Source organism: Eptesicus fuscus, chromosome 1 (assembly GCF_027574615.1).
Source record: "Eptesicus fuscus isolate TK198812 chromosome 1, DD_ASM_mEF_20220401, whole genome shotgun sequence".
Classification (NCBI taxonomy): Eukaryota; Metazoa; Chordata; class Mammalia; order Chiroptera; family Vespertilionidae; genus Eptesicus; species Eptesicus fuscus.
The window spans coordinates 465,028-485,736 of record NC_072473.1 but is presented as its reverse complement, the minus strand read 5'-3'; the positions used below and the strand labels follow the sequence as shown (position 1 = coordinate 485,736).

The following is a 20,709-nucleotide window of genomic DNA, read 5'->3' as shown; positions in this document are numbered from 1 at the left end:
CTCCCATGAGACCCACGTAGGGGACACGCTGGAGGGGAGACCCAGGAGGTGAAGACCCTGGACGTGAGACCCTGGAGCTGAAGACCCTGGAGGTGAGACCTCAGAGGTGAGACCCTGGACGTGAGACCCTGGAGGTGAGACCCTGGAGGTGAAGACCCAGGAGGTGAGACCCTGGAGGTGAGACCCTGGAGGTGAAGACCCTGGAGGTGAAGACCCTGGAGGTGAGACCTCAGAGGGGAGACCCTGGAGGTGAAGACCCTGGAGGTGAGACCCTGGAGGTGAAGACCCTGGAGGTGAGACCTCAGAGGTGAGACCCTGGAGGTGAGACCTCAGAGGTGAGACCCTGGAGGTGAGACCTCAGAGGGGAGACCCTGGAGGTGAGACCTCAGAGGGGAGACCCTGGAGGTGAGACCTCAGATGGGAGACCCTGGAGGTGAAGACCCTGGAGGTGAGACCTCAGAGGGGAGACCCTGGAGGTGAAGACCCTGGAGGTGAAGACCCTGGAGCTGAAGACCCTGGAAGTGAGACCTCAGAAGTGAGATCCTGGATGTGAGACCCTGGAGGTGAGACCTCAGAGGTGAGACCCTGGAGGTGAGACCCTGGAGGTGAGACCCTGGAGGTGAGACCTCAGATGGGAGACCCTGGAGATGAGACCCTGGAGGTGAGACCCTGGGGTTGAGACCTCAGATGGGAGACCCAGGAGGTGAAGACCCTGGAGGTGAGACCCTGGGGTTGAGACCTCAGATGGGAGACCCTGGAGGTGAAGACCCTGGAGGTGAAGACCCTGGAGGTGAGACCTCAGAAGTGAGACCCTGGAGGTGAAGACCCTGGAGGTGAAGACCCTGGAGGTGAGACCCTGGAGGTGAGACCCTGGAGGTGAGACCCTGGAGGTGAAGACCCAGGAGGTTAGACCCAGGAGGTGAGACCCTGGAGGTGAAGAACCTGGAGGTGAGACCTCAGAAGTGAGACCCTGGAGCTGAAGACCCTGGAGGTGAGACCTCAGAGGGGAGACCCAGGAGGTGAGACCCTAGAGGTGAGACCCAGGAGGTGAAGACCCAGGAAGTGAGACCCTGGACGTGAGATCCTGGACGTGAGACCCTGGAGGTGAAGACCCTGGAGGTGAGACCCAAGAGGTGAGGCCCTGGAGGTGAGACCCTGGGGTTGAGACTTCATATGGGAGACCCTGGAGGTGAGACTTCAGATGGGAGACCCTGGACATGAGACCCTGGAGGTGAGACCTCAGAGGTGAGACCCTGGAGGTGAAGACCCTGGAGCTGAAGACCCAGGAGGTGAAGACCCAGGACGTGAGACCCTGGACGTGAGATCCTGGACGTGAGACCCTGGAGGTGAAGACCCTGGAGGTGAGACCTCAGAGGTGAGACCCTGGAGGTGAGACCTCAGAGGTGAGACCCTGGAGGTGAGACCCTGGGGTTGAGACTTCATATGGGAGACCCTGGAGGTGAGACTTCAGATGGGAGACCCTGGACATGAGACCCTGGAGGTGAGACCTCAGAGGGGAGACCCAGGAGGTGAGACCTCAGATGGGAGACCCTGGAGGTGAGACCTCAGATGGGAGACCCTGGAGGTGAAGACCCTGGAGATGAGACCTCAGATGGGAGACCCTGGAGGTGAGACCCTGGGGTTGAGACCTCAGATGGGAGACCCTGGAGGTGAAGACCCTGGAGATGAGACCTCAGATGGGAGACCCTGGAGGTGAGACCTCAGATGGGAGACCCTGGAGGTGAGACCCTGGAGGTGAAGACCCTGGAGGTGAGACCTCAGATGGGAGACCCTGGAGGTGAAGACCCTGGAGGTGAGACCTCAGATGGGAGACCCTGGAGGTGAAGACCCTGGAGGTGAGACCTCAGATGGGAGACCCTGGAGGTGAGACCCTGGAGGTGAGACCCTGGAGGTGAGACCTCAGAGGTGAGACCCTGGAGGTGAAGACCCTGGAGGTGAGACCTCAGATGGGAGACGCTGGAGGTGAGACCCTGGAGTGAATGGATATTTTATTTATTTATTAAATATATTTTTACTAGAGGCCCAGTGCACGAATTTGTGCACGGGTGGGGTGTAACCGCTCTACCCTGACTAGAGCCGATGGGGTTAAGGGCCAGCGGGGGGGGGAGGGGTTTGGACTGGGGAGGGGATATGGGAATGGCTGGCTGGCCCCACCCCCTGGTCGAACTCCCGGTTGAACTCCCGAGGAGACAATTTGCATATTAACCTTTAATTATAGAGGATTGCTTACAGAGAGAGGAAGGGAGAGGGAGAGAGCTAGAAACATCCATGATGAGAGAGAGAATCATGGATCGGCCGCCTCCTGCACGCCCCCGACTGGGGATGGAGCCCACAACCCCGGGCATGTGCCCTTGACTGGGAATCGAACCCGGGACCCTTCAGTCCTCAGGCCGACGCTCTATCCCTGAGCCACACCGGCCGGGGCCTTACCGATTTTCTTTAACATCAACGTATCGTCGAAGAACTGGATGCCCGCGCTGGGGCTGGTGCCGTTGACGAGGACGTAGATCTCGGAACCGAATGCCGAGGCTCCTTGGAGGTGACAGCCCACGTGGGTGGTCCCTGCGTCTCCGAGGTAACGGGGACACTCCCTCTTGCTCCCCGACCTGCAAGAGGCCGAGGGGTTGGGGCATCCGTGTGGACCGAATATTTTTGCGGTTCAGCCAATAGGACGGTGTGTAAGAAACGTTATGATAGAGATTTCGTCACGTCATTGTTACCTTGTCCTGTTATGCATCATCTATATACACGGAGTGGCCAGGTTATGATGATCTCTGAATGCATAATAACCTGGCCACTCAGTATCTATCTATATCTATCTATATCTATATCTATATCTATATCTATATCTATATCTATATCTATATCTATATCTATAACTATATCTATCTATCTATCTCTATCTCTATCTCTATCACTATATCTATATCTATAACTATATCTATATCTATATCTATATCTATATCTATATCTATATCTATATCTATATCTATATCTATACCTATACCTATATCTATATCATCTATATCTATATCTATATCTATATCTATATCTATATCTATATCTATATCTATACCTATACCTATATCTATATCTATATCTATATCTATATCTATACCTATACCTATATCTATATCATCTATATCTATATCATCTCTATCTCTATCAAATATTTATATCTATATATCTATATATCTATATACCTATATATATCTAGATTGATCTATCATCTATCTATCTATCTATTAGAGGCCCGGTGCATGAATCCGTGCACAGGTGGGGTCCGGCCAGCCTGGCCAGGGGGAGGGGACGTGGGCGGTTGGCCGGCCTGCCTGCTGGTCGAACTCCCGGTCGAGGGGACCATTTGCATATGAGCCTTTTATTCTACAGGATGGACACGGAGCGGCCGGATGGTTATGTGTTCAGAGATCATCGTCATCAGTGTATCTAAAAGCCTAATATGCTAAGTGTCTGGTTGGCCAGTCGGCCATTCAACCAATCACAGCGTGATATGCTAATGATATGCTAAGGCCGCTCAACCGCTCGCTATGACGTGCACTGACCACCAGGGGGCAGACGCTCCGACCGGTAGGTGAGCTCGCTGCTGGGGTCCGGCCGATCGGGACTGAGCGAGACGGGCCGGACACGCCCTGGAGCCCTCCCGCGGTCCCTCCCCGGCTGGCCCACCTCCCGCGTCCCTCCCCGGCCCCGATCGTGCACCGGTGGGGTCCCTCGGCCTGGCCTGCGCCCTCTCGCCATCCGGGACCCCTCGGGGGATGTCGGAGAGCCGGTTTCCGCCCAATCCCGCAGGCCAGGCCGAGGGACCCACCATGCACCGGGGCTCTAGTTATTCATAACGAATTACAACGTTGGCCAATGACCGATGACTGTCACACCAGTCAGGGCATATTCATTGTTTTATGTTCACAATCACTCATGTATTTCAGCCCTTTGCCTTCAGCATGTCTCAATCGCAATAAACCCACATTTCTATGAAAATGGAAGCTTTTGATTTGTTCGAGGCTCACGTCCAGATAAAACTTGTTTATCTGGCCCTGGCCGGTGTTGCTCAGTGGATAGAGCATTGGCCTGCGGACTGAAGGGTCCCGGGTTCGATTCCGGTCAAGGGCATGGACCTTGGTTGCGGGCACATCCCCAGTGGGGGGCGTGCAGGAGGCAGCTGATCCATGTTTCTCTCTCATCGATGTTTCTAACTCTCTCTCCCTCTCCCTTCCTCTCTGTAAAAAATCAGTAAAATATATTTTAAAAGAAAAAAAAAACACACACACAAAAACAACTTGTTTATCTGGCCCGTGTGGGCCTTTGAGGTTGACACGCTTGCTGTACGTCTCTCACCGTAGGTCCCGGATGTGCAGGGAATACTGGACGTTATCAGGGGCGGCCGGGCCCTTGTCCCACGTGCAGTTCATGAAGTCCGCCTTGTAGATCAGGCAGGAGACGTTTTGTGCGGCTGTGCCCTGCCCACCTGGGGAGAGACAAAAAAACACGCACACACACACACATACATGCACACACACACACATACGCACACACACGCACACACACAATAATTGGCACCTGAAAGTTAAAAGGTGGTGGATAACCCCCCCAAAAAAAATTTGTCCTGGCTGGTGTGGCTCAGTGGATAGAGCGTCGGCCTGCAGACTGAAGGGTCCCGGGTTCGATTCCCGGTCAAGGGCACAGGCCCGGGTTGTGGGCTCATCCCCAGTAGGGGGCGTGCAGGAGGCAGCCGGTCCATGATTCTCTCTCATTTTGATGTTTCTTTCTCTCTCTCCCTCTCACCTTCCTCTCTGAAATCAATAAAAATATATTTTTTAAAAATTCAATGGGAAAAATATCCTTGGGTGGGGATTAAAAAAAAACAAAAAAACCCACAAAAAAAAAAACCCTAACAAAAACACACACCTCCATCCTCTGATCACACAGGACTTGTAAACAGACATTTTTTCCAAAAGGAAAAAGATGCTTAAAAATCACTGATCAGCCAAAACCGGTTTGGCTCAGTGGATAGAGCGTCGGCCTGCGGACTGAAGGGTCCCGGGTTCGATTCCCGGTCAAGGGCACGGACCTTGGTGGCGGGCACATCCCCAGTGGGGGGCGTGCAGGAGGCAGCTGATGGATGTTTCTCTCTCATCGATGTTTCTAACTCTCTATCCCTCTTCCTTCCTCTCTGTAAAAATTCAATAAAATATATATATTTTTTTAAAAAAATCACTGACCATCAGGCAAAGGCAAATTGAAAGGCAAGTATCCTATACACTAAAGAGATAATATGCAAATTGGCCCTCACACCCTCACATCACAAGATGGCCGCCCCCACATCGCCACGAGATGGCCGTCCTCGCGTCATCACAAGATGGCCGCCCCCATGTTGTCACAAGGTGGCCAGCAAGGGGCGGGGGGGGGGTGGCACTTGGGGGCAACCAGGCCTGCAGGGAAGGGAATCTGGGGGCGACCAGGCCTGCAGGGGAGGGCAGTTGGGGGGCGATTGGGCTGGCAGGGGAGTGGTTAGGGGGCGATCAGGCCGGCAGGCAGGCGAGTGGTTAGGAGCCAGCAGTCCCGGATGGTGAGAGGGATCGGGACTCAACCGGCAGTCGGACGTCCCCCGGGGGGTCCCAGATTGGAGATCAGGACTGAGCGAGATGGACCGAACTCACTCCCGCGTCCCTCCCCGGTCCCGATCGTGCACCCGTGGGGTCCCTCGGCCTGGCCTGCGCCCTCTCGCCATCCAGGACCCCTCGGGGGATGTCGGAGAGCCGGTTTCGGCCCGATCCCGCAGGCCAGGCCGAGGGACCCCACTGGTGCACGAATTCGTGCACCGGGCCTCTAGCAAAACAATTATTAAAAAAAATAATAAAAAAAAACCAAAAAAACCCACGAGGTAAGAGATGTGAGAGACGATGTGGAGGAAAGGGAACCCTCATGCACGGTTCTTGGAAGTGGGATTGCGAGCCGTCACGGCAGAGAAGAAGGTGGTTCCTGAAAATCTTCGAAATGGAACGGCCCCAGGATTTTGAAATTTCACTTCTGGGAACTGATATTCAAAGGAAATGAAATCTGGGACTTTTTACAAAATTTTCTTATAAAAAAAATTTTTTTTTTGGGTGTGTTGTGGTTAACCCTCATCTGAGGATATTTATTTCCCCACTGATTTTCTAAAGAAAATAAAGATTAAAAAAATATAAATATACACGGAGTGGCCAGATGATGATGATCTCTGAACGCATAACCATCTGGCCACTCAGTGTATATCCTATAGAATAAAAGGCTAATATGCAAATGGTCCCCTCAACTGGGAGTTCGACCAGCAGGCAGGCCGGCCAACCGCCCATGTCCCCTCCCCCTGGCCAGGCTGGCCGGACCCCACCCATGCACGGATTCATGCACCGGGCCTCTAATACACACACACACACACACTGAGTCACTGAGTGGTCAGATGATTATGCGTTCAGAGATCATCATAATCTGGCCACTCAGTATATATATATATATACACACACTATATATATATATATATATACTGATATATATACTAATATATATATTAGGCCCGGTGCATGAATCCGTGCATGGGTGGGGTCCGGCCAGCCTGGCCAGGGCGAGGGGACGTGGGCGGTTGGCCGGCCTGCCTGCTGGTCGAACTCCCGGTCGAGGGGATAATTTGCATATTAGCCTTTTATTCTATAGGACAGACACGGAGCGGCCGGATGGTTATGCGTTCAGAGATCATCATAATCTGGACACTCCATGTATATATTTATCGATTTCAGAGAGGAAGAGAGAGAGAGAGAGAGAGAGAGAAACATCCATGAGGAGAGAGAATCATGGATCGGCTGCCTCCTGCACGCCCCCGACTGGGGGGGTGGGGATATTGAGCCTGCAACCCGGGCACGTGCCCTTGACCGGAATCGAACCCGGGACCCTTCAGTCCGAGGGCTGATGCTGTATGCATCCGGGGCTAAGTATTTATTTTTAACCCTCCCCTGTGGATATTTTTGTTCATTGATTTCTAGAGAGAGCGGAAGGGAGAGAAAAGCGAGAGAGAAAGAGAGAGGGGTGTGGGGGAGAGAGAGAGAGAGAGAAACATCCATGAGGAGAGAGACACATGGACCAGCTGCCTCCTGCACGCCCCCTACTGGGGATTGAGCCCGCAACCCGGGCACGTGCCCTTGACCGGGAATCGAACCCGTGACCTCCTGGTTCCTAGGTCGACGCTCAACCACTGAGCCACACTGGCCTGGCTCATAAGGTCTGCTTTGATTCTCACGGATGGACAGGGGTCACCGGTCTACGCCTCCTACCTGGGTTGGAGTAAGACAGCCGTTCCGTCACCTGCCTCGGGCCGATAGTCGCGGTCACCGTGAAGTTGGCGCCGCCGCGGAGCACAGCGCGTGGGAAGGTGCAATGGCATTGGTTCTCTTTGAGCTGAAAAGACGCAAGACGTGGGAGAATGAGGGACCCACGCGTGTCTCCTCGAGGCCACATCCTGACGTCGCTCACGCTCGTCTCCACGCCGGGACGGCGCCTGGCTCCCCGCGTAAAATTCCGGCCCCGCCCGGCCCCATGTTCCTTCTGGGGGTGAATGTCCGCATGACACCTTGGGGTGGGGGATCTTCGCATGGATAGGTGAGAGGGTTGAGAAGGTCAGGTCAAGGTCATGTTATCAGAAATCCCCTTTAGAATATATAAACGGAGCGGCCAGAGGGTGGAGATCTCTGAACGCATCATCATCGGGCCACTCCGTGTCGATCCTATAGAATAAAAGGCTAATATGCAAATGGTCCCCTCGACCGGGAGTTCGACCAGCAGGCAGGCCGGCCGACCGCCCACGTCCCCTCCCCGTGGCCAGGCTGGCCGGACCCCACCCATGCACGAATTCATGCACCGGGCCTCTAATATATATATATACACAGAGAGTGGTCAGATTATTATGCATTCAGAGATTACAATAATCTTCCAAAACCAGTTTGGCTCAGTGGATAGAGCGTCGGCCTGCGGACGGAAGGGTCCCGGGTTCGATTCCGGTCAAGGGCATGTACCTTGGTTGCGGGCACATCCCCAGTGGGGGGCGTGCAGGAGGCAGCTGATGGATGTTTCTCTCTCATCGATGTTTCTAACTCTCTATCCCTCTCCTTCCTCTCTGTGAAAAATCAATAAAATATATTTTTTAAAAAAAAGAGATTATAATAATCTGGCCACTCAGTGTATGTCTCCTACATAACAAAAGGCTAATATGCAAATTGTCCCCTCGGGAGTTCAACCGACCGGGTGTTTGACCGCTCACTACGATGTACACTGACCACCAGGGGGCAGTGCGGAATTGAATTTCGTGCACCGGGCCTCTAGTATCTATAATAATAAAAGCGTAATATGCTAATTATGCTAGACAGCCGAACGACCTTCTGGACATCATTCCGGATGTCCTTCCGGATGAAGCCACGGCGACGGGGCCAAGGCAGAGGTGGTTAGGGGCGATCAGGCAGGCAGGCGAGCAGTTAGGTGAGATGAGGCAGGCAGGGGAGTGGTTAGGGGCGATCAGGCAGGCAGGCGAGTGGTTAGGGGCGATCAGGCAGGCAAGTGGTTAGGGGCGATCAGGCAGGCAGGCGAGTGGTTAGGGGCGATCAGGCAGGCAGGCGAGCAGTTAGGGGTGATCAGGCAGGCAGGCGAGTGGTTAGGGGTGATCAGGCAGGCAGGTGAGCAGTTAGGGGTGATCAGGCAGGCAGGCGAGCGGTTAGGGGCGATCAGGAAGGCAGGTGAGCGGTTAGGAGCCAGCAATCCTGGATTGCGAGAGGGTGCAGGCCGGGCTGAGGGACACCCCCACCCCATGCACAAATTTCATGCACCGGGCCTCTAGTGTATATGTATTTAAAAATATTTTTATTGAGTTCAGAGAGAAGAAGGGAGAAGAAGAGAGAGAGAGAGAGAGAGAAACATCCATGAAGAGAGAGAACCATGGACCGGCTGCCTCCTGCACGCCCCACACTGGGGATCGAGCCCACATCCTGGGCATGTGCCCTTGACCGGGAATCGAACCCGGGACCCTTCAGTCCGCAGGCCGACGCTCTACCCACTGAGCCACACCAGCCAGGGCTGTGTTTCTCATCCATCCATGTGGTCGCCATGTGTCTAAGCCGACAGGGTCTGTGTAGGGGATCCCGAGGGCGTTTCTTAAACCCTCCTCACCCTCATGGTAACCGGTCCCTTTCTCCGGGTCGTCATCCCGCACTGGACGGAGGTGGTGTTTTCGCCGCAGTCCCAGGTCAAGTTCATTCTCCAGGGGTCGAACCTGACGCTCAGGCTGGGAACGCGTTCCATGGTTGGAAGATCTGAAAGACGAGGTGGCCGGGTTCAGGAATGACTGTTTTTTTTGTATTATTTTTTTCAGGACTGACTCATTTTTTATGTATTTTTACTAGAGGCCCGGTGAACAAAATTCATGCACAAAACGGGGGGTGCGAGTCCCTCAGCCCAGCTTGCACCCTCTCCAATCTGGGACATCCCTCTCACCATCCAGGACTGCTGGCTCCTAACCCCTCACCTGCCTGCCTGCCTGATTGCCCCTAACCACTCCCCAGCCAGCCTGATCAATGCCTAACTGCTCCCCTGCCAGCCTGATTGCCCCTAACTGCCCTCCCCTGCAGGCCTGGTTCCCACCAATTGCCCTCCCCTGCAGGCCTGGTCACCCCTAACTGCCCTCCCCTGCAAGCCTGGTTCCCCCAAAATTGCCCTCTCCTGCAGGCCAGGTTGCCCCCAACTGTCCTCCCCTGCAGACCTGGTCGCCCCTAACTTCCCTCCCCTGAAGGCCTGGTCGCCCCTAACTTCCCTCCCCTGTAGGCCTGGTCACCCCCAACTGCGCTCCCCTGCAGGCCTGGTTGCCCCTAACTGCCCTCCCCTGCTGGCCTGGTCCCTCCCAACTGCCCTCCCCTGCAGGCCTGGTTGCTCCCAACTGCCCTCCCCTGCTGGCCTGGTCGCCCCAACTGCCCTCCCCTGCAGGCCTGGTCACCCACAACTGCCCTCCCCTGCAGGGCTGGTCCCTCTCAACTGCCCTCCCCTGCTGGCCTGGTCCCTCCCAACTGCCCTCCCCTGCAGGCCTGGTCCCACCCTAACTTCCCTCCCCTGCAGGCCTGGTCACCCCCAACTGCCCTCCCCTGCAGGCCTGGTCGCCCCCAACTGCCCTCCCCTGCAGGCCTGGTTGCCCCCAACTGCCCTCCCCTGCAGGCCTGGTCACCCCCAACTGCCCTCCCCTGCAGGCCTGGTCACCCCCAACTGCCCTCCCCTGCTGGCCTGGTCCCTCCCAACTGCCCTCCCCTGCAGGCCTGGTTCCTCCCAACTGCCCTCCCCTGCTGGCCTGGTCACCCCTAACTGCCCTCCCCTGCAGGCCTGGTCTCCCCCACCTGCCCTCCCCTGCAGGCCATCTTGTGGTGGCCATCTTGTGTCCACAGGGGGGCAGCCATCTTTGACCACACAGGAGCGGCCAACCTGTGAGCTGGAGTGACGGTCCATTTGCATATCACCCTTTTATTCGATAGGACTCTCTTGACAAATTTATGTAAAAAAATAAAAGCGAAAATGAACACATGCGCGTGGTAGAAAGGACTCAGGCTCCTCGGCTCACTTACCCCGGGGCTCCTGGGTCAGTAGAAGCGCCGGGACGAGCAGCGTCAGAACCAGGGCCGCGCTCACCAGGGGACCCATGGGGGGAGGGGATGCCGGAGGGAGCGAGACCTGGAGGGAGACAGAGTCAGAGTGTAAGCAAACCTACTCTCCAGGGGGCTCACAGCGGAAGAATTGGCGGTATTCCCGTACGGACACTGACCCCATCCGCTGGGACCAACCCCACATGTCCACGTCCTAGCCCGGCCGGCGTGGCTCAGTGGTGGAGCATTGACCTAGGAACCAGGAGGTCAGGGTTCGATTCCCGGTCAAGGGCACAGGCCTGGGTTGCAGGCTCCATCCCCAGTAGGGGGGCATGCAGGAGGCAGCTGGTCCATGATTCTCTCTCCTCATGGATGTTTCTATCTCTCTCTCTCTCTCTCTCTCTCCCTTCCTCTCTCAAATCAATAAATAATAGCCCTAGCTGGTTTGGCTCAATGGATAGAGCATCGGCCTGTGGACCAAAAGGTCCCGGGTTCGATTCCCGGTCAAGGGCATGGACCTTGGTGGCGGGCACATCCCCAGTGGGGGGCGTGCAGGAGGCGGCTGATGGATGTGTCTCTCTCATCATGGATGTTTCTAACTCTCTATCCCTCTCCCTTCCTCTCTGCAAAAAAAAAATCAATAAAATATATTTTTTTTAAAAAAGAAAAGAAAATGTTTGCTGCCCAGCAAACAGAACCGTATGTAAGAAACATTTTAATAAAAATTTTGTAACTTAATTTGTACAATATCCTGTTATACATAATCCTATAGATTAAAAGCCTAATATGCTAAGTGTCCGGTCGTCCGGTCAGCCATTCAACCAATCACAGCGTCATATGCTAATGATATGCTAAGGCCGCTCAACCGCTCGCTATGACGTCCACTGACCACCAGGGGGCAGACGCTCCGACCGGTAGGTGAGCTTGCTGCTGGGGTCCGGCCGATCGGGACTGAGCGAGACGGGCCGGACACGCCCTGGAGCCCTCCCGCGGTCCCTCCCCGGCTGGCCCACCTCCCGCGTCCCTCCCCGGCCCCGATCGTGCACCGGTGGGGTCCCTCAGCCTGGCCTGCGCCCTCTCGCCATCCGGGACCCCTCGGGGGATGTCGGAGAGCCGGTTTCCGCCCGATCCCGCAGGCCAGGCCGAGGGACCCCACTCGTGCATGGATTCGCGCCCCGGGCCTCTAGCGAATAAATAAATAGAAATAAAATAAATAAATACATAAACAGAATGGGTGCCCCGGGTGCGGCCAAGCGTCCGGACCAAGATGAAGGTGTAACTTCGCACCCGCTTGAGGTCCAACTCAGGGGCCCATCTTTCTCTCTGTCCCGGCGTCACGGACGCTCCCCAGCCCGGCCACGCCCTCTCCCCCCGCCTTTGGATTTCATTTCTCTAAAGTCACGTCCTGGCCCCGGAGACACCCCCATGGGTTCTGCTTTCCACTTCCCTAGACAGAGGCGGTCACCCCCTCCGCGGGGTGGGGATTTACCCGCTGCCCGCCGCCCGCCACCGCCCCCGACCCACCCACTTGGAATCGCCCGTGACTCTCTGGAGGCCCAGGTGGAGCCAGGAGCCGGGGTCACAGATACCGTCACCTGCTTTTTACTTATTTTTTAGTTTATTTTTCAAATACACCGAGTGGCCAGATTATGATGATGGTCTCTGAACGCATGATAACCTGGCCACTCAGTGTGTGTGTGTATATATATATATATATATTAGAGGCCCGGTGCATGAATCCGTGCATGGGTGGGGTCCGGCCAGCCTGGCCAGGGGGAGGGGACGTGGGCGGTTGGCCGGCCTGCCTGCTGGTCGAACTCCCGGTCGAGGGGACCATTTGCTTATTAGCCTTTTATTCTATAGGACAGACACCGAGCGGCCGGATGGTTATGCATTCAGAGATCATCCTCATCTGGACACTCCGTGTATATTTTTATTGATTTCAGGGAGATGAAGGGAGAGAGAGAGAGAGAGAGAGAGAGAGAGAGAGACATGAGGAGAGAGAATCACGGACCGGCTGCCTCCTGCACGCCCCCTACTGGGGATGGAGCCTGCAACCCGGGCGTGTGCCCTTGACCGGGAATCGAACCCGGGACCCTTGAGTCCGCAGGCCGACGCTCTATCCACGGACCCACACCGGCTGGGGCCCTTTCCTTCTTACTGTGCAGGAGGAATTGCAAACGGAGGTACGTTTGCTTGCGTAGCACAGGGCTCTGTTCCTACAATGAAGTCAGATATTTCTCCCTTTTTTTAACCCGTTGACTGCCACGGGGTCCAAACAGAAGCCATCCCCACACGCCACGCTATTTGTAGTCATATTTATATTATTTGTATTTCTATTTATAGTATTTATACTTACGTTATTTATATTTATAACTATAGCTATGTTTATATTTACATTTATATTTATACTTATAGTCGTATTATGTATATTTATGTTTGTAGTTATGCTTAGGTTTATGTTTACATTTATATTTATACTTGTATTTGTATTATTTTGCCATAGGCAACAGCATGGATGGAACTGGAGAGCATGATGCTGAGCGAAATAAGCCAGTTGGAGAAAGATAAATATCACATGATCGCACTCATATGTGTGGTATATTTATATTATTTATAATATTTATATTTATATTTATACTTATACTTACATTTATATTTATATTTATACTATATTTTTATTTATGTTTATATTTATATTTATATTTATACTTATATCTATACCTATATTTATATTTTAAATTTAAATTTATATTTATACCTATACCTATGTTTATGTTTATATTTATACCTATACCTATGCTTATATTTATATTTATACTATATTTTTATTTATGTTTATATTTATACTTATATCTATACCTATATTTATATTTATATTTATATTTGTATTTATATTATTTATCCTAGAGGCCGGATGCATGTAATTCATACAAGAGTAGGCCTTCCTTCCCCCCGGCTTCCGGCACCGGCCTCCCTCTGGCACCCGGGACCCAGGGGGCTTCCCTCGCAGCCCCGGCTTCGCCCGGAAGGTCGCCCCGGAAGGACGTCCGGTCTAATTAGCATATCACGCCTTCATTATGATAGGAGGTGGTTTATGTTTATACTTACACCTATAGGCCTGCTGACATTCATTTTCCACATTGATATTCTTATTAATTAATTTATTTTTAAATATATTTTATTGATTTTTTTCACAGAGAGGAAGGGAGAGGGAGAGAGAGTCAGAAACATCGATGAGAGAGACACATCCATCAGCTGCCTCCTGCACGCCCCCCACCGGGGATGTGCCCGCCACCAAGGTCCATGCCCTCGACCGGGAATCGAACCCGGGACCCTTCGGTCCGCAGGCCGACGCTCTACCCACTCAGCCACACCGGCCAGGGCCTCATATTCGTATTTAAATGTATTTTTTTAATGGGAAAAGCCTTTGTTCCTAGCGGCTTTTTACCTCTTTGTCTGCGGCGCCCCCCGTCAGCTGTGCGCGCACCTGGACCCGCCCGCGCACGCGCACGCACCTTGGGGGCCACGCCCCATCCTCCCAACCTCCCCTCCCCCTCCCCCTGCACAGGGACCCCCCCGCCCCCCGTACCCCCCACTTTCTCCCAAAGGAGGAACTTCCAAAGCCACAGACCACACGCCTTGCAAGGTCTCCGCCCTCCCCCCTCTCCACACCCCCTCCTGCCAGGTAACACCTCTCCGTGCGCCCTGGGGAGCCGCGAGCGCCCCATTTCTGCACCACCCGGCCCGCCTCCCTGCAGGTCTTAGCGCGCGACCCCGCTCTTGGGGTGACGGAGGGCCCCCCCAGAGCCTGAGGGGTGTCTCCCTGGCCGGTCTAGGCTCCTCCTGGTCTCGCCTTTCTCTCCTGCGCAACTTTGTTCCCAATTTGCAATTTGGAGACACAGCGCTTGGCCACGGGGTCAGGCTGCGGGGCGCGCAGGGAGGGGCCGCAGGTTTTGGGGGTGTGTGTCCCCCGCGGGTCTTGGCAGATGCACCCCGCGCCCCGCCCTCCCCCCCATCCTTGCACCCTCTCCCCATTGCACTCTCATTTCTCCTTTTCTGAGCCCGCCCCGGCCACGCCCGGCCTCCGGGAAGGGTGCCCACTTGCGCGCTCTGCGCTCTGTGGTCCCCAAGGAAGCGAAGCGACCCCCTCGCCCCCCCCCCCCCCCCAAAATGACATAACCCCAAGTTACTTACCTCCAAGAGTTCCTCTTTCCGTTCCCCTTTGGGCGGGGTTAGGCAAGCTCTAAACTTCTCTAAACTAGACTTTTAAGAAACTCCCCACCCACCCACCCCCACCCCCACCCCCAACTCCCAACAAATCCACGCAATCATTTCCCTTAAACACAAACCGTTAGTTATAATGTAGGGATAGTTTTCTTAAAAAAAAAAGAAAGAAAATAAATGAATAAATAAATGCTTTTTTTATTTTCCCCCTCTTTTTCTTTTTAAATATATATTTTTATTGATTTCAGAGAGGAAGGGAGAGAGAGAGAAACATCCATGATAAGAATCATGGATCGGCTGCCTCCTGCACGTCCCCCTACTGGGGATCGAGCCTGCAACCTGGGCAGGTGCCCTTGACCGGGAATCGAACCCAGGACCCTTCAGTCCGCAGGCTGACGCTCTATCCACTGAGCCACACCAGCCAGGGCTAAAATATATTTTTATTGAATTCAAGAAGGAAGGGAGAGGGAGAGAGAGAGAGAGAAACATCCATGAGGAGAGAGATCATGGATCGGCTGCCTCCTGCATGCCCCCTACTGGGGATCGAGCCCGCAACCCAGGCATGTGTCCTTGACCAGGAATCGAACCCAGGACCCTTCAGTCCGCAGGCCAACGCGCTATCCACTGAGCCACACCGACTGGGGGGAAAATATTCCCTTTTGAAGCACACGACTCAGACCCTGGCCGCCTAACTCAGTTGCTTAGAGTGTGGTCTTGATACACCAAGGATATAAGATTCGATCCCCAATCAGGGCACATATAGGAAGCACCCAATTGTTTCATCGATAAGTAAAGCAATAGGCCGGCCGGCGTGGCTCCGTGGTTGAGCGTCGACCTAGGAACCAGGAGGCCACGGGTTCGATTCCCGGTCAAGGGCACAGGCCCGGGTTGCGGGCTCCATCCCCTGTGGGGGGCGTGCAGGAGGCGGCCGGTCCGTGATTCTCTCTCCTCATGGATGTTTCTCTCTCTCTGTCCCTCTCCCTTCCCTCTCTGAAATCAATAAAATTGCATTTTAAGTTTAAAAAATAATATTGTATGTAATACCTTAATCAATAAAGAAATTTTTTAAAAATCTGGAAAAAGAAAAAGAAAAAAAATAATATTGAATGTAAATGGCCATTGGAAAACATTTTTGGCCCCGGCCGGTGTGGCTCAGTGGATAGAGCGTCGGCCTACGGACTGAAGGGTCCCGGGTTCGATTCCCGGTCAAGGGCACAGGCCCAGGTTGGGGGCTCCATCCCCAGTAGGGGGCGTGCAGGAGGCAGCCGATCCATGATTCTCTCTCCTCATGGATGTTTCTATTTCTCTCTCTCTCCCTCTCCCTTCCTCTCTCTGAAATCAATAAAAATATATTTTTAAAAATAAATACAGGCTGTGAGTCAGATCTCAGATGCTGTGGGGGCCTTGAATGACCTTGGCATTCGACCTTCCCGCGGTCGGAAGGATGGGCGTCAGCCAAAACTCCAGGGCCTGACCCCAGGGACACCTCTGACCCTGTCTGGCCTCCCTTACCCTGCCAGGTCCTCAAAGGGCCTTGACATAACGTGGCCGTCAGTGCGGCTCAGCGGGTAGAGCGTCGGCCTGCGGACCGAAGGGTCCCGGGTTCGATTCCCGGTCAAGGGCACGGACCTCGGTGGCAGGCTCCTCCCGGACCGGGCCCTGGTCGGGGTGCGGGCAGGAGGCAACTCATCCATGTGTCTCTCTCCCATCGATATTTCTGTCTCTCCCTCTCTCTTTCTCTCTCCCTAAAAAATTAATGGAAAAATATGCTCGGGTGAGGATTCACAATAACAAGAAAAAAGTAAAGATCAATAAAGGGACATATAATATATACACACACACGGAGTGGCCACATGATGATGATGATCTCTGAACGCATAATCCTCTGGCCACTCCGTGTCTGTCCTATAGAATAAAAGGCTCATATGCAAATGGTCCCCTCGACCGGGAGTTCGACCAGCAGGCAGGCCGGCCGACCGCCCACGTCCCCTCCCCCTGGCCAGGCTGGCCGGACCCCACCCATGCACGGATTCATGCACCGGGCCTCTAATATATATATATACACACACACTGAGTGGCCAGGTTATTATGCGTTCAGAGACCATCATCATCTGGCCACTCAGTGTATATATATATATATATATTTTAAAATATATTTTTATTTAAAAACTATTTTTATTGATTTCAGAGAGGAAGGGAGAGGGAGAGAGAGAGATAAATGAGGAGAGAGAACCATGGATCGGCCGCCTCCTGCACGCCCCCTACTGGGGATGGAGCCTGCCACCCTGGGCCTGTGGCCTTGACTGGGAATCGAACCCGGGACCCTTCCATCTGCAGGCCGATGCTCTATCCACTGAGCCACACCGGGGCCAGGGCAGGGCCATAGAATATTAAAAACAAACAAAAAAAAACCAGCCCTCACCCGTGTGGCTCAGTGGATAGAGCGTCGGCCTGCGGACAGAAGGGTCCCGGGTTCGATTCCGGTCAAGGGCATGGACCTTGGTTGCGGGCACATCCCCAGGTGGGGGCGTGCAGGAGGCGGCTGATGGATGTTTCTCTCTCATCATCGATGTTTCTCACTCTCTCTCCCTCTCCCTTCCTCTCTGTACAAAAATCAATAAAATACATTTTTTTTAAAAAAGAAAAAAATCAACAACAACAAAGTGGCCATCAGCCCAGTGTCTCCGTGGGATCCGAGGTCTCCTGTCCCCCTGGTTGGCCCCGGAGACACTCCACCTCCAACTCCTCCCGGTCTCTGGGGCACAGGACAGATTTCCCGGTGAATGGGGCCAGCTCTCCGAGGAGCCCGACCCCCGACCCCCGACCCCCGACCCCCCTCAGACTATTCGAGCCACTCCCCGGTGATCCTTCTTCTGTGGGTACCCTTCCCCCAGCAAATGCCATTTCCCTGTCCGGACACCCCACTCCCCCTGTGACCTGGAGCAGGTCCCTCCACCAGCAGCAACAGAAGCAAAAATAAAAAAAATAAAATAAAATAAAAATAAAATCAGGCCACTGAGGAGGACCCATTAGAGGACTGCAGAGCCACGGACCAGCTTACCCCGATCGCACCGAGCTGTCCTCCAAGCACCTGCCTCGATTCACCCCGTTTCCAGACGCCGCCCAGCCATCCGACCGTCCCCTCGACCGGCGGGCGTCCGTCCGCCGTGGACACACCAACCGACCGAGGGAGGGAATGCAGGAAACGTGGATCCGGGTGGGCGGGTGGCCGTTCCGTCTCCTCATAAAACCGCCCCTTTCCTGTCTGTCGGCGTCGCTTCCTCATTGTCCGACCGGCCCAGCCCACGGGACATGCGTGTGTGTGTGTGTGTGTGTGTGTGTGTGTGACAATGTCCACGTGCAATGCCAGGGGGAGGCGGACATGGGTGTGCATGCGTGCACAGGGGGAAGGAGGAGGAACGAGGGGCGTCGAGGGGCCCTGGCCGGTGTGGCTCAGTGGATAGAGCGTCGGCCTGCAGAATGAAGGGTCCCGGGTTCGATTCCCGGTCAAGGGCACAGGCCCGGGTTGTGGGCTCGATCCCCAGTGGGGGGCGTGCAGGAGGCAGCCGGTCCATGATTCTCTCTCCTCATGGATGATTCTATCTCTCTCTCCCTCTCCTTTCCTCTCTGAATTCAATAAAAAATGTTTAAAAATAAAAAAATAGCCCTAGATGGATTTTGCTCAGTGGTTAGAGCGTCCGGTTGTGGACTGAAGGGTCCTGGGTTCGATTCCCGGTCAGGGCACATGCCCAGGTTGCGGGCACATCCCCAGTCAGGGGCGTGCAGGAGGCAACTGATGGACGATTCTCTCTCATCATGGATGTTTCTTTCTCTCTCTCCCTTCCTCTCTGAAATCAATAAAAATATATTTAAAAATAAAAAAATAGACTAAATAAAAATCAATGGAAAAATATCCACGGGTCACCAGCAGGGGGCATGCAGGAGGCAACTGATGGACGATTCTCTCTCATCATGGATGTTTTTTTCTCTCTCTCTCCCTCTCCCTTCCTCTCTTTAAAAATCAATAAAAAACATTTTAAAAATATATTTTATAGATTTTTTGCAGAGAGGAAGGGAGAGGGATAGCAGAGTTAGAAACATCGATGAGAGAGAAACATCCATCAGCTGCCTCCTGCACGCCCCCCACTGGGGATGTGCCCGCAACCAAGGTACATGCCCTTGACCGGAATCGAACCCGGGACCCTTCAGTCCGCAGGCCGACGCTCTATCCACTGAGCCACACCGGCCAGGGCAAAATATCTATCGATTTTTCATGCAGGTCACCACGCCTGGCCACTCCAACCCTCTTTCGTGCCTCGGTTTCTCTCCCCGTAGTCTGTCTCCTGCAGCCCCGAGGACTGGGGACTGGTATGGACACGCCCCCCCTAAGAGTCAGATAATTAGTTACGGTGGAGTTGGGGCTCCCTCGGGGGCCGTGGAAAAGACAAAGTTACAAAACCAGCCATCCCAGTTTTGTGTTTTTTATCTGCATTCTTATCTATGGCCTCAGGTCTCCTCACCCTAACCCTTCAGCTCAACCTCCAGCATTAAAACACACACACACACACACAAAAACACCCAAACTCTCTCAGAAAGTGACCCGCCATTTAATTCCAGACGCAGAAGAAGGAAGAGAAAGGAGAGAAAAGAATATAATTTTTTTTTTTGCCGAAACCGGTGTGGCTCAGTGGATAGAGCGTCGGCCTGCGGACCGAAGGGTCCCGGGTTCGATTCCCGGTCAAGGGCATGTACCTTGGTTGCGGGCACATCCCCAGTAGGGGGGCGTGCAGGAGGCAGCTGATCGATGTTTCTCTCTCATCGATGTTTCTGACTCTCTCTCCCTCTCCCTTCCTCTCTGTAAAAAAGTCAATAAAATATATTTTTTAAAAAAAGAATATATTTTTTTGCTGAAACCGGTGTGGCTCAGTGGATAGAGCGTCAGCCTGCGGACCGAAGGGTCCTGGGTTCGATTCCCGGTCAAGGGCACAGGCCCGGGTTGCGGGCTCCATCCCCAGTAGGGGGCGTGCAGGAGGCAGCCGATCCATGATTCTCTGTCATCATGGATGTTTCTCTCTCTCTCCCTCTCCCTTCCTCTCTGAAATCAATAAAATATCCTCTATAATAAAAGCCTAATATGCTAAGTGTCTGGTCGGCTGGTCGGCCATTCAACCAATCACAGCGTCATATGCTAATGACATGCTAAGGCTGCTCAACCAGTTGCTATGACGTGCACTGACCACCAGGGGGCAGACGCTCCGACCGGTAGGTCAGCTTGCTGCTGGGGTCCGGCCAATCGGGACTGAGCGAGACGGGCCGGACACGCCCTGGAGCCCTCCCGCGGTCCCTCCCCGGCTGGCCGACCTCCCGCGTCCCTCCCCGGCCCCGATCGTGCACCGGTGGGGTCCCTCGGCCTGGCCTGCGCCCTCTCGCCATCCGGGACCCCTCGGGGGATGTCGGAGAGCCGGTTTCGGCCCGATCCCGCAGGCCGGGCCGAGGGACCGTGCTGGGTGCACGAATTCATGCACCGGGCCTCTAGTGTATTTATTTAAAAAAAAAAAAATCATGGCCAGAGAAAAAGATGGAGGGAGGAAAGAGAATTCAGTGCGTCACGTCCTTCAGGCCGAGATGGCCCCGGGGACCGCCTCACCTGTGCCGAAACAATCCGTATCCCGCTAACCACCGTCCGCGCCGAGGCACCCAATATGCCTCCCGCCGGACGCCGTGGAGAGACGAGATCTCGGTTCTTTATCTCCCGGTTCCGTCCAAGAAGAACGCAGTGGCCGCGGCCCGGAGGGACTCAGGG

General features: G+C 54.1%; 1 protein-coding gene across 4 annotated transcripts in view; it reads right to left on the bottom strand.

The window, feature by feature from the left end:
• The window catches only part of CSF2RA (colony stimulating factor 2 receptor subunit alpha), a 30,135-nt gene extending 12,010 nt beyond the window's left edge, over positions 1–18,125 (bottom strand). For all 4 annotated transcript variants that reach the window (XM_054720220.1, XM_054720216.1, XM_054720218.1 and 1 more), the window contains exons 1-6: positions 17,968–18,125; positions 10,662–10,767; positions 9,226–9,368; positions 7,344–7,467; positions 4,378–4,507; positions 2,452–2,627 (exon numbers count right to left, since the gene is read on the bottom strand). In XM_054720220.1, the coding sequence (XP_054576195.1) occupies positions 2,452–2,627; positions 4,378–4,507; positions 7,344–7,467; positions 9,226–9,368; positions 10,662–10,737 (649 nt within the window). In that variant the 5' untranslated portion in view covers positions 10,738–10,767; positions 17,968–18,125. The remainder of the gene's footprint in view (positions 1–2,451; positions 2,628–4,377; positions 4,508–7,343; positions 7,468–9,225; positions 9,369–10,661; positions 10,768–17,967) is intronic.
• Positions 18,126–20,709: the final 2,584 nt, after the last annotated feature.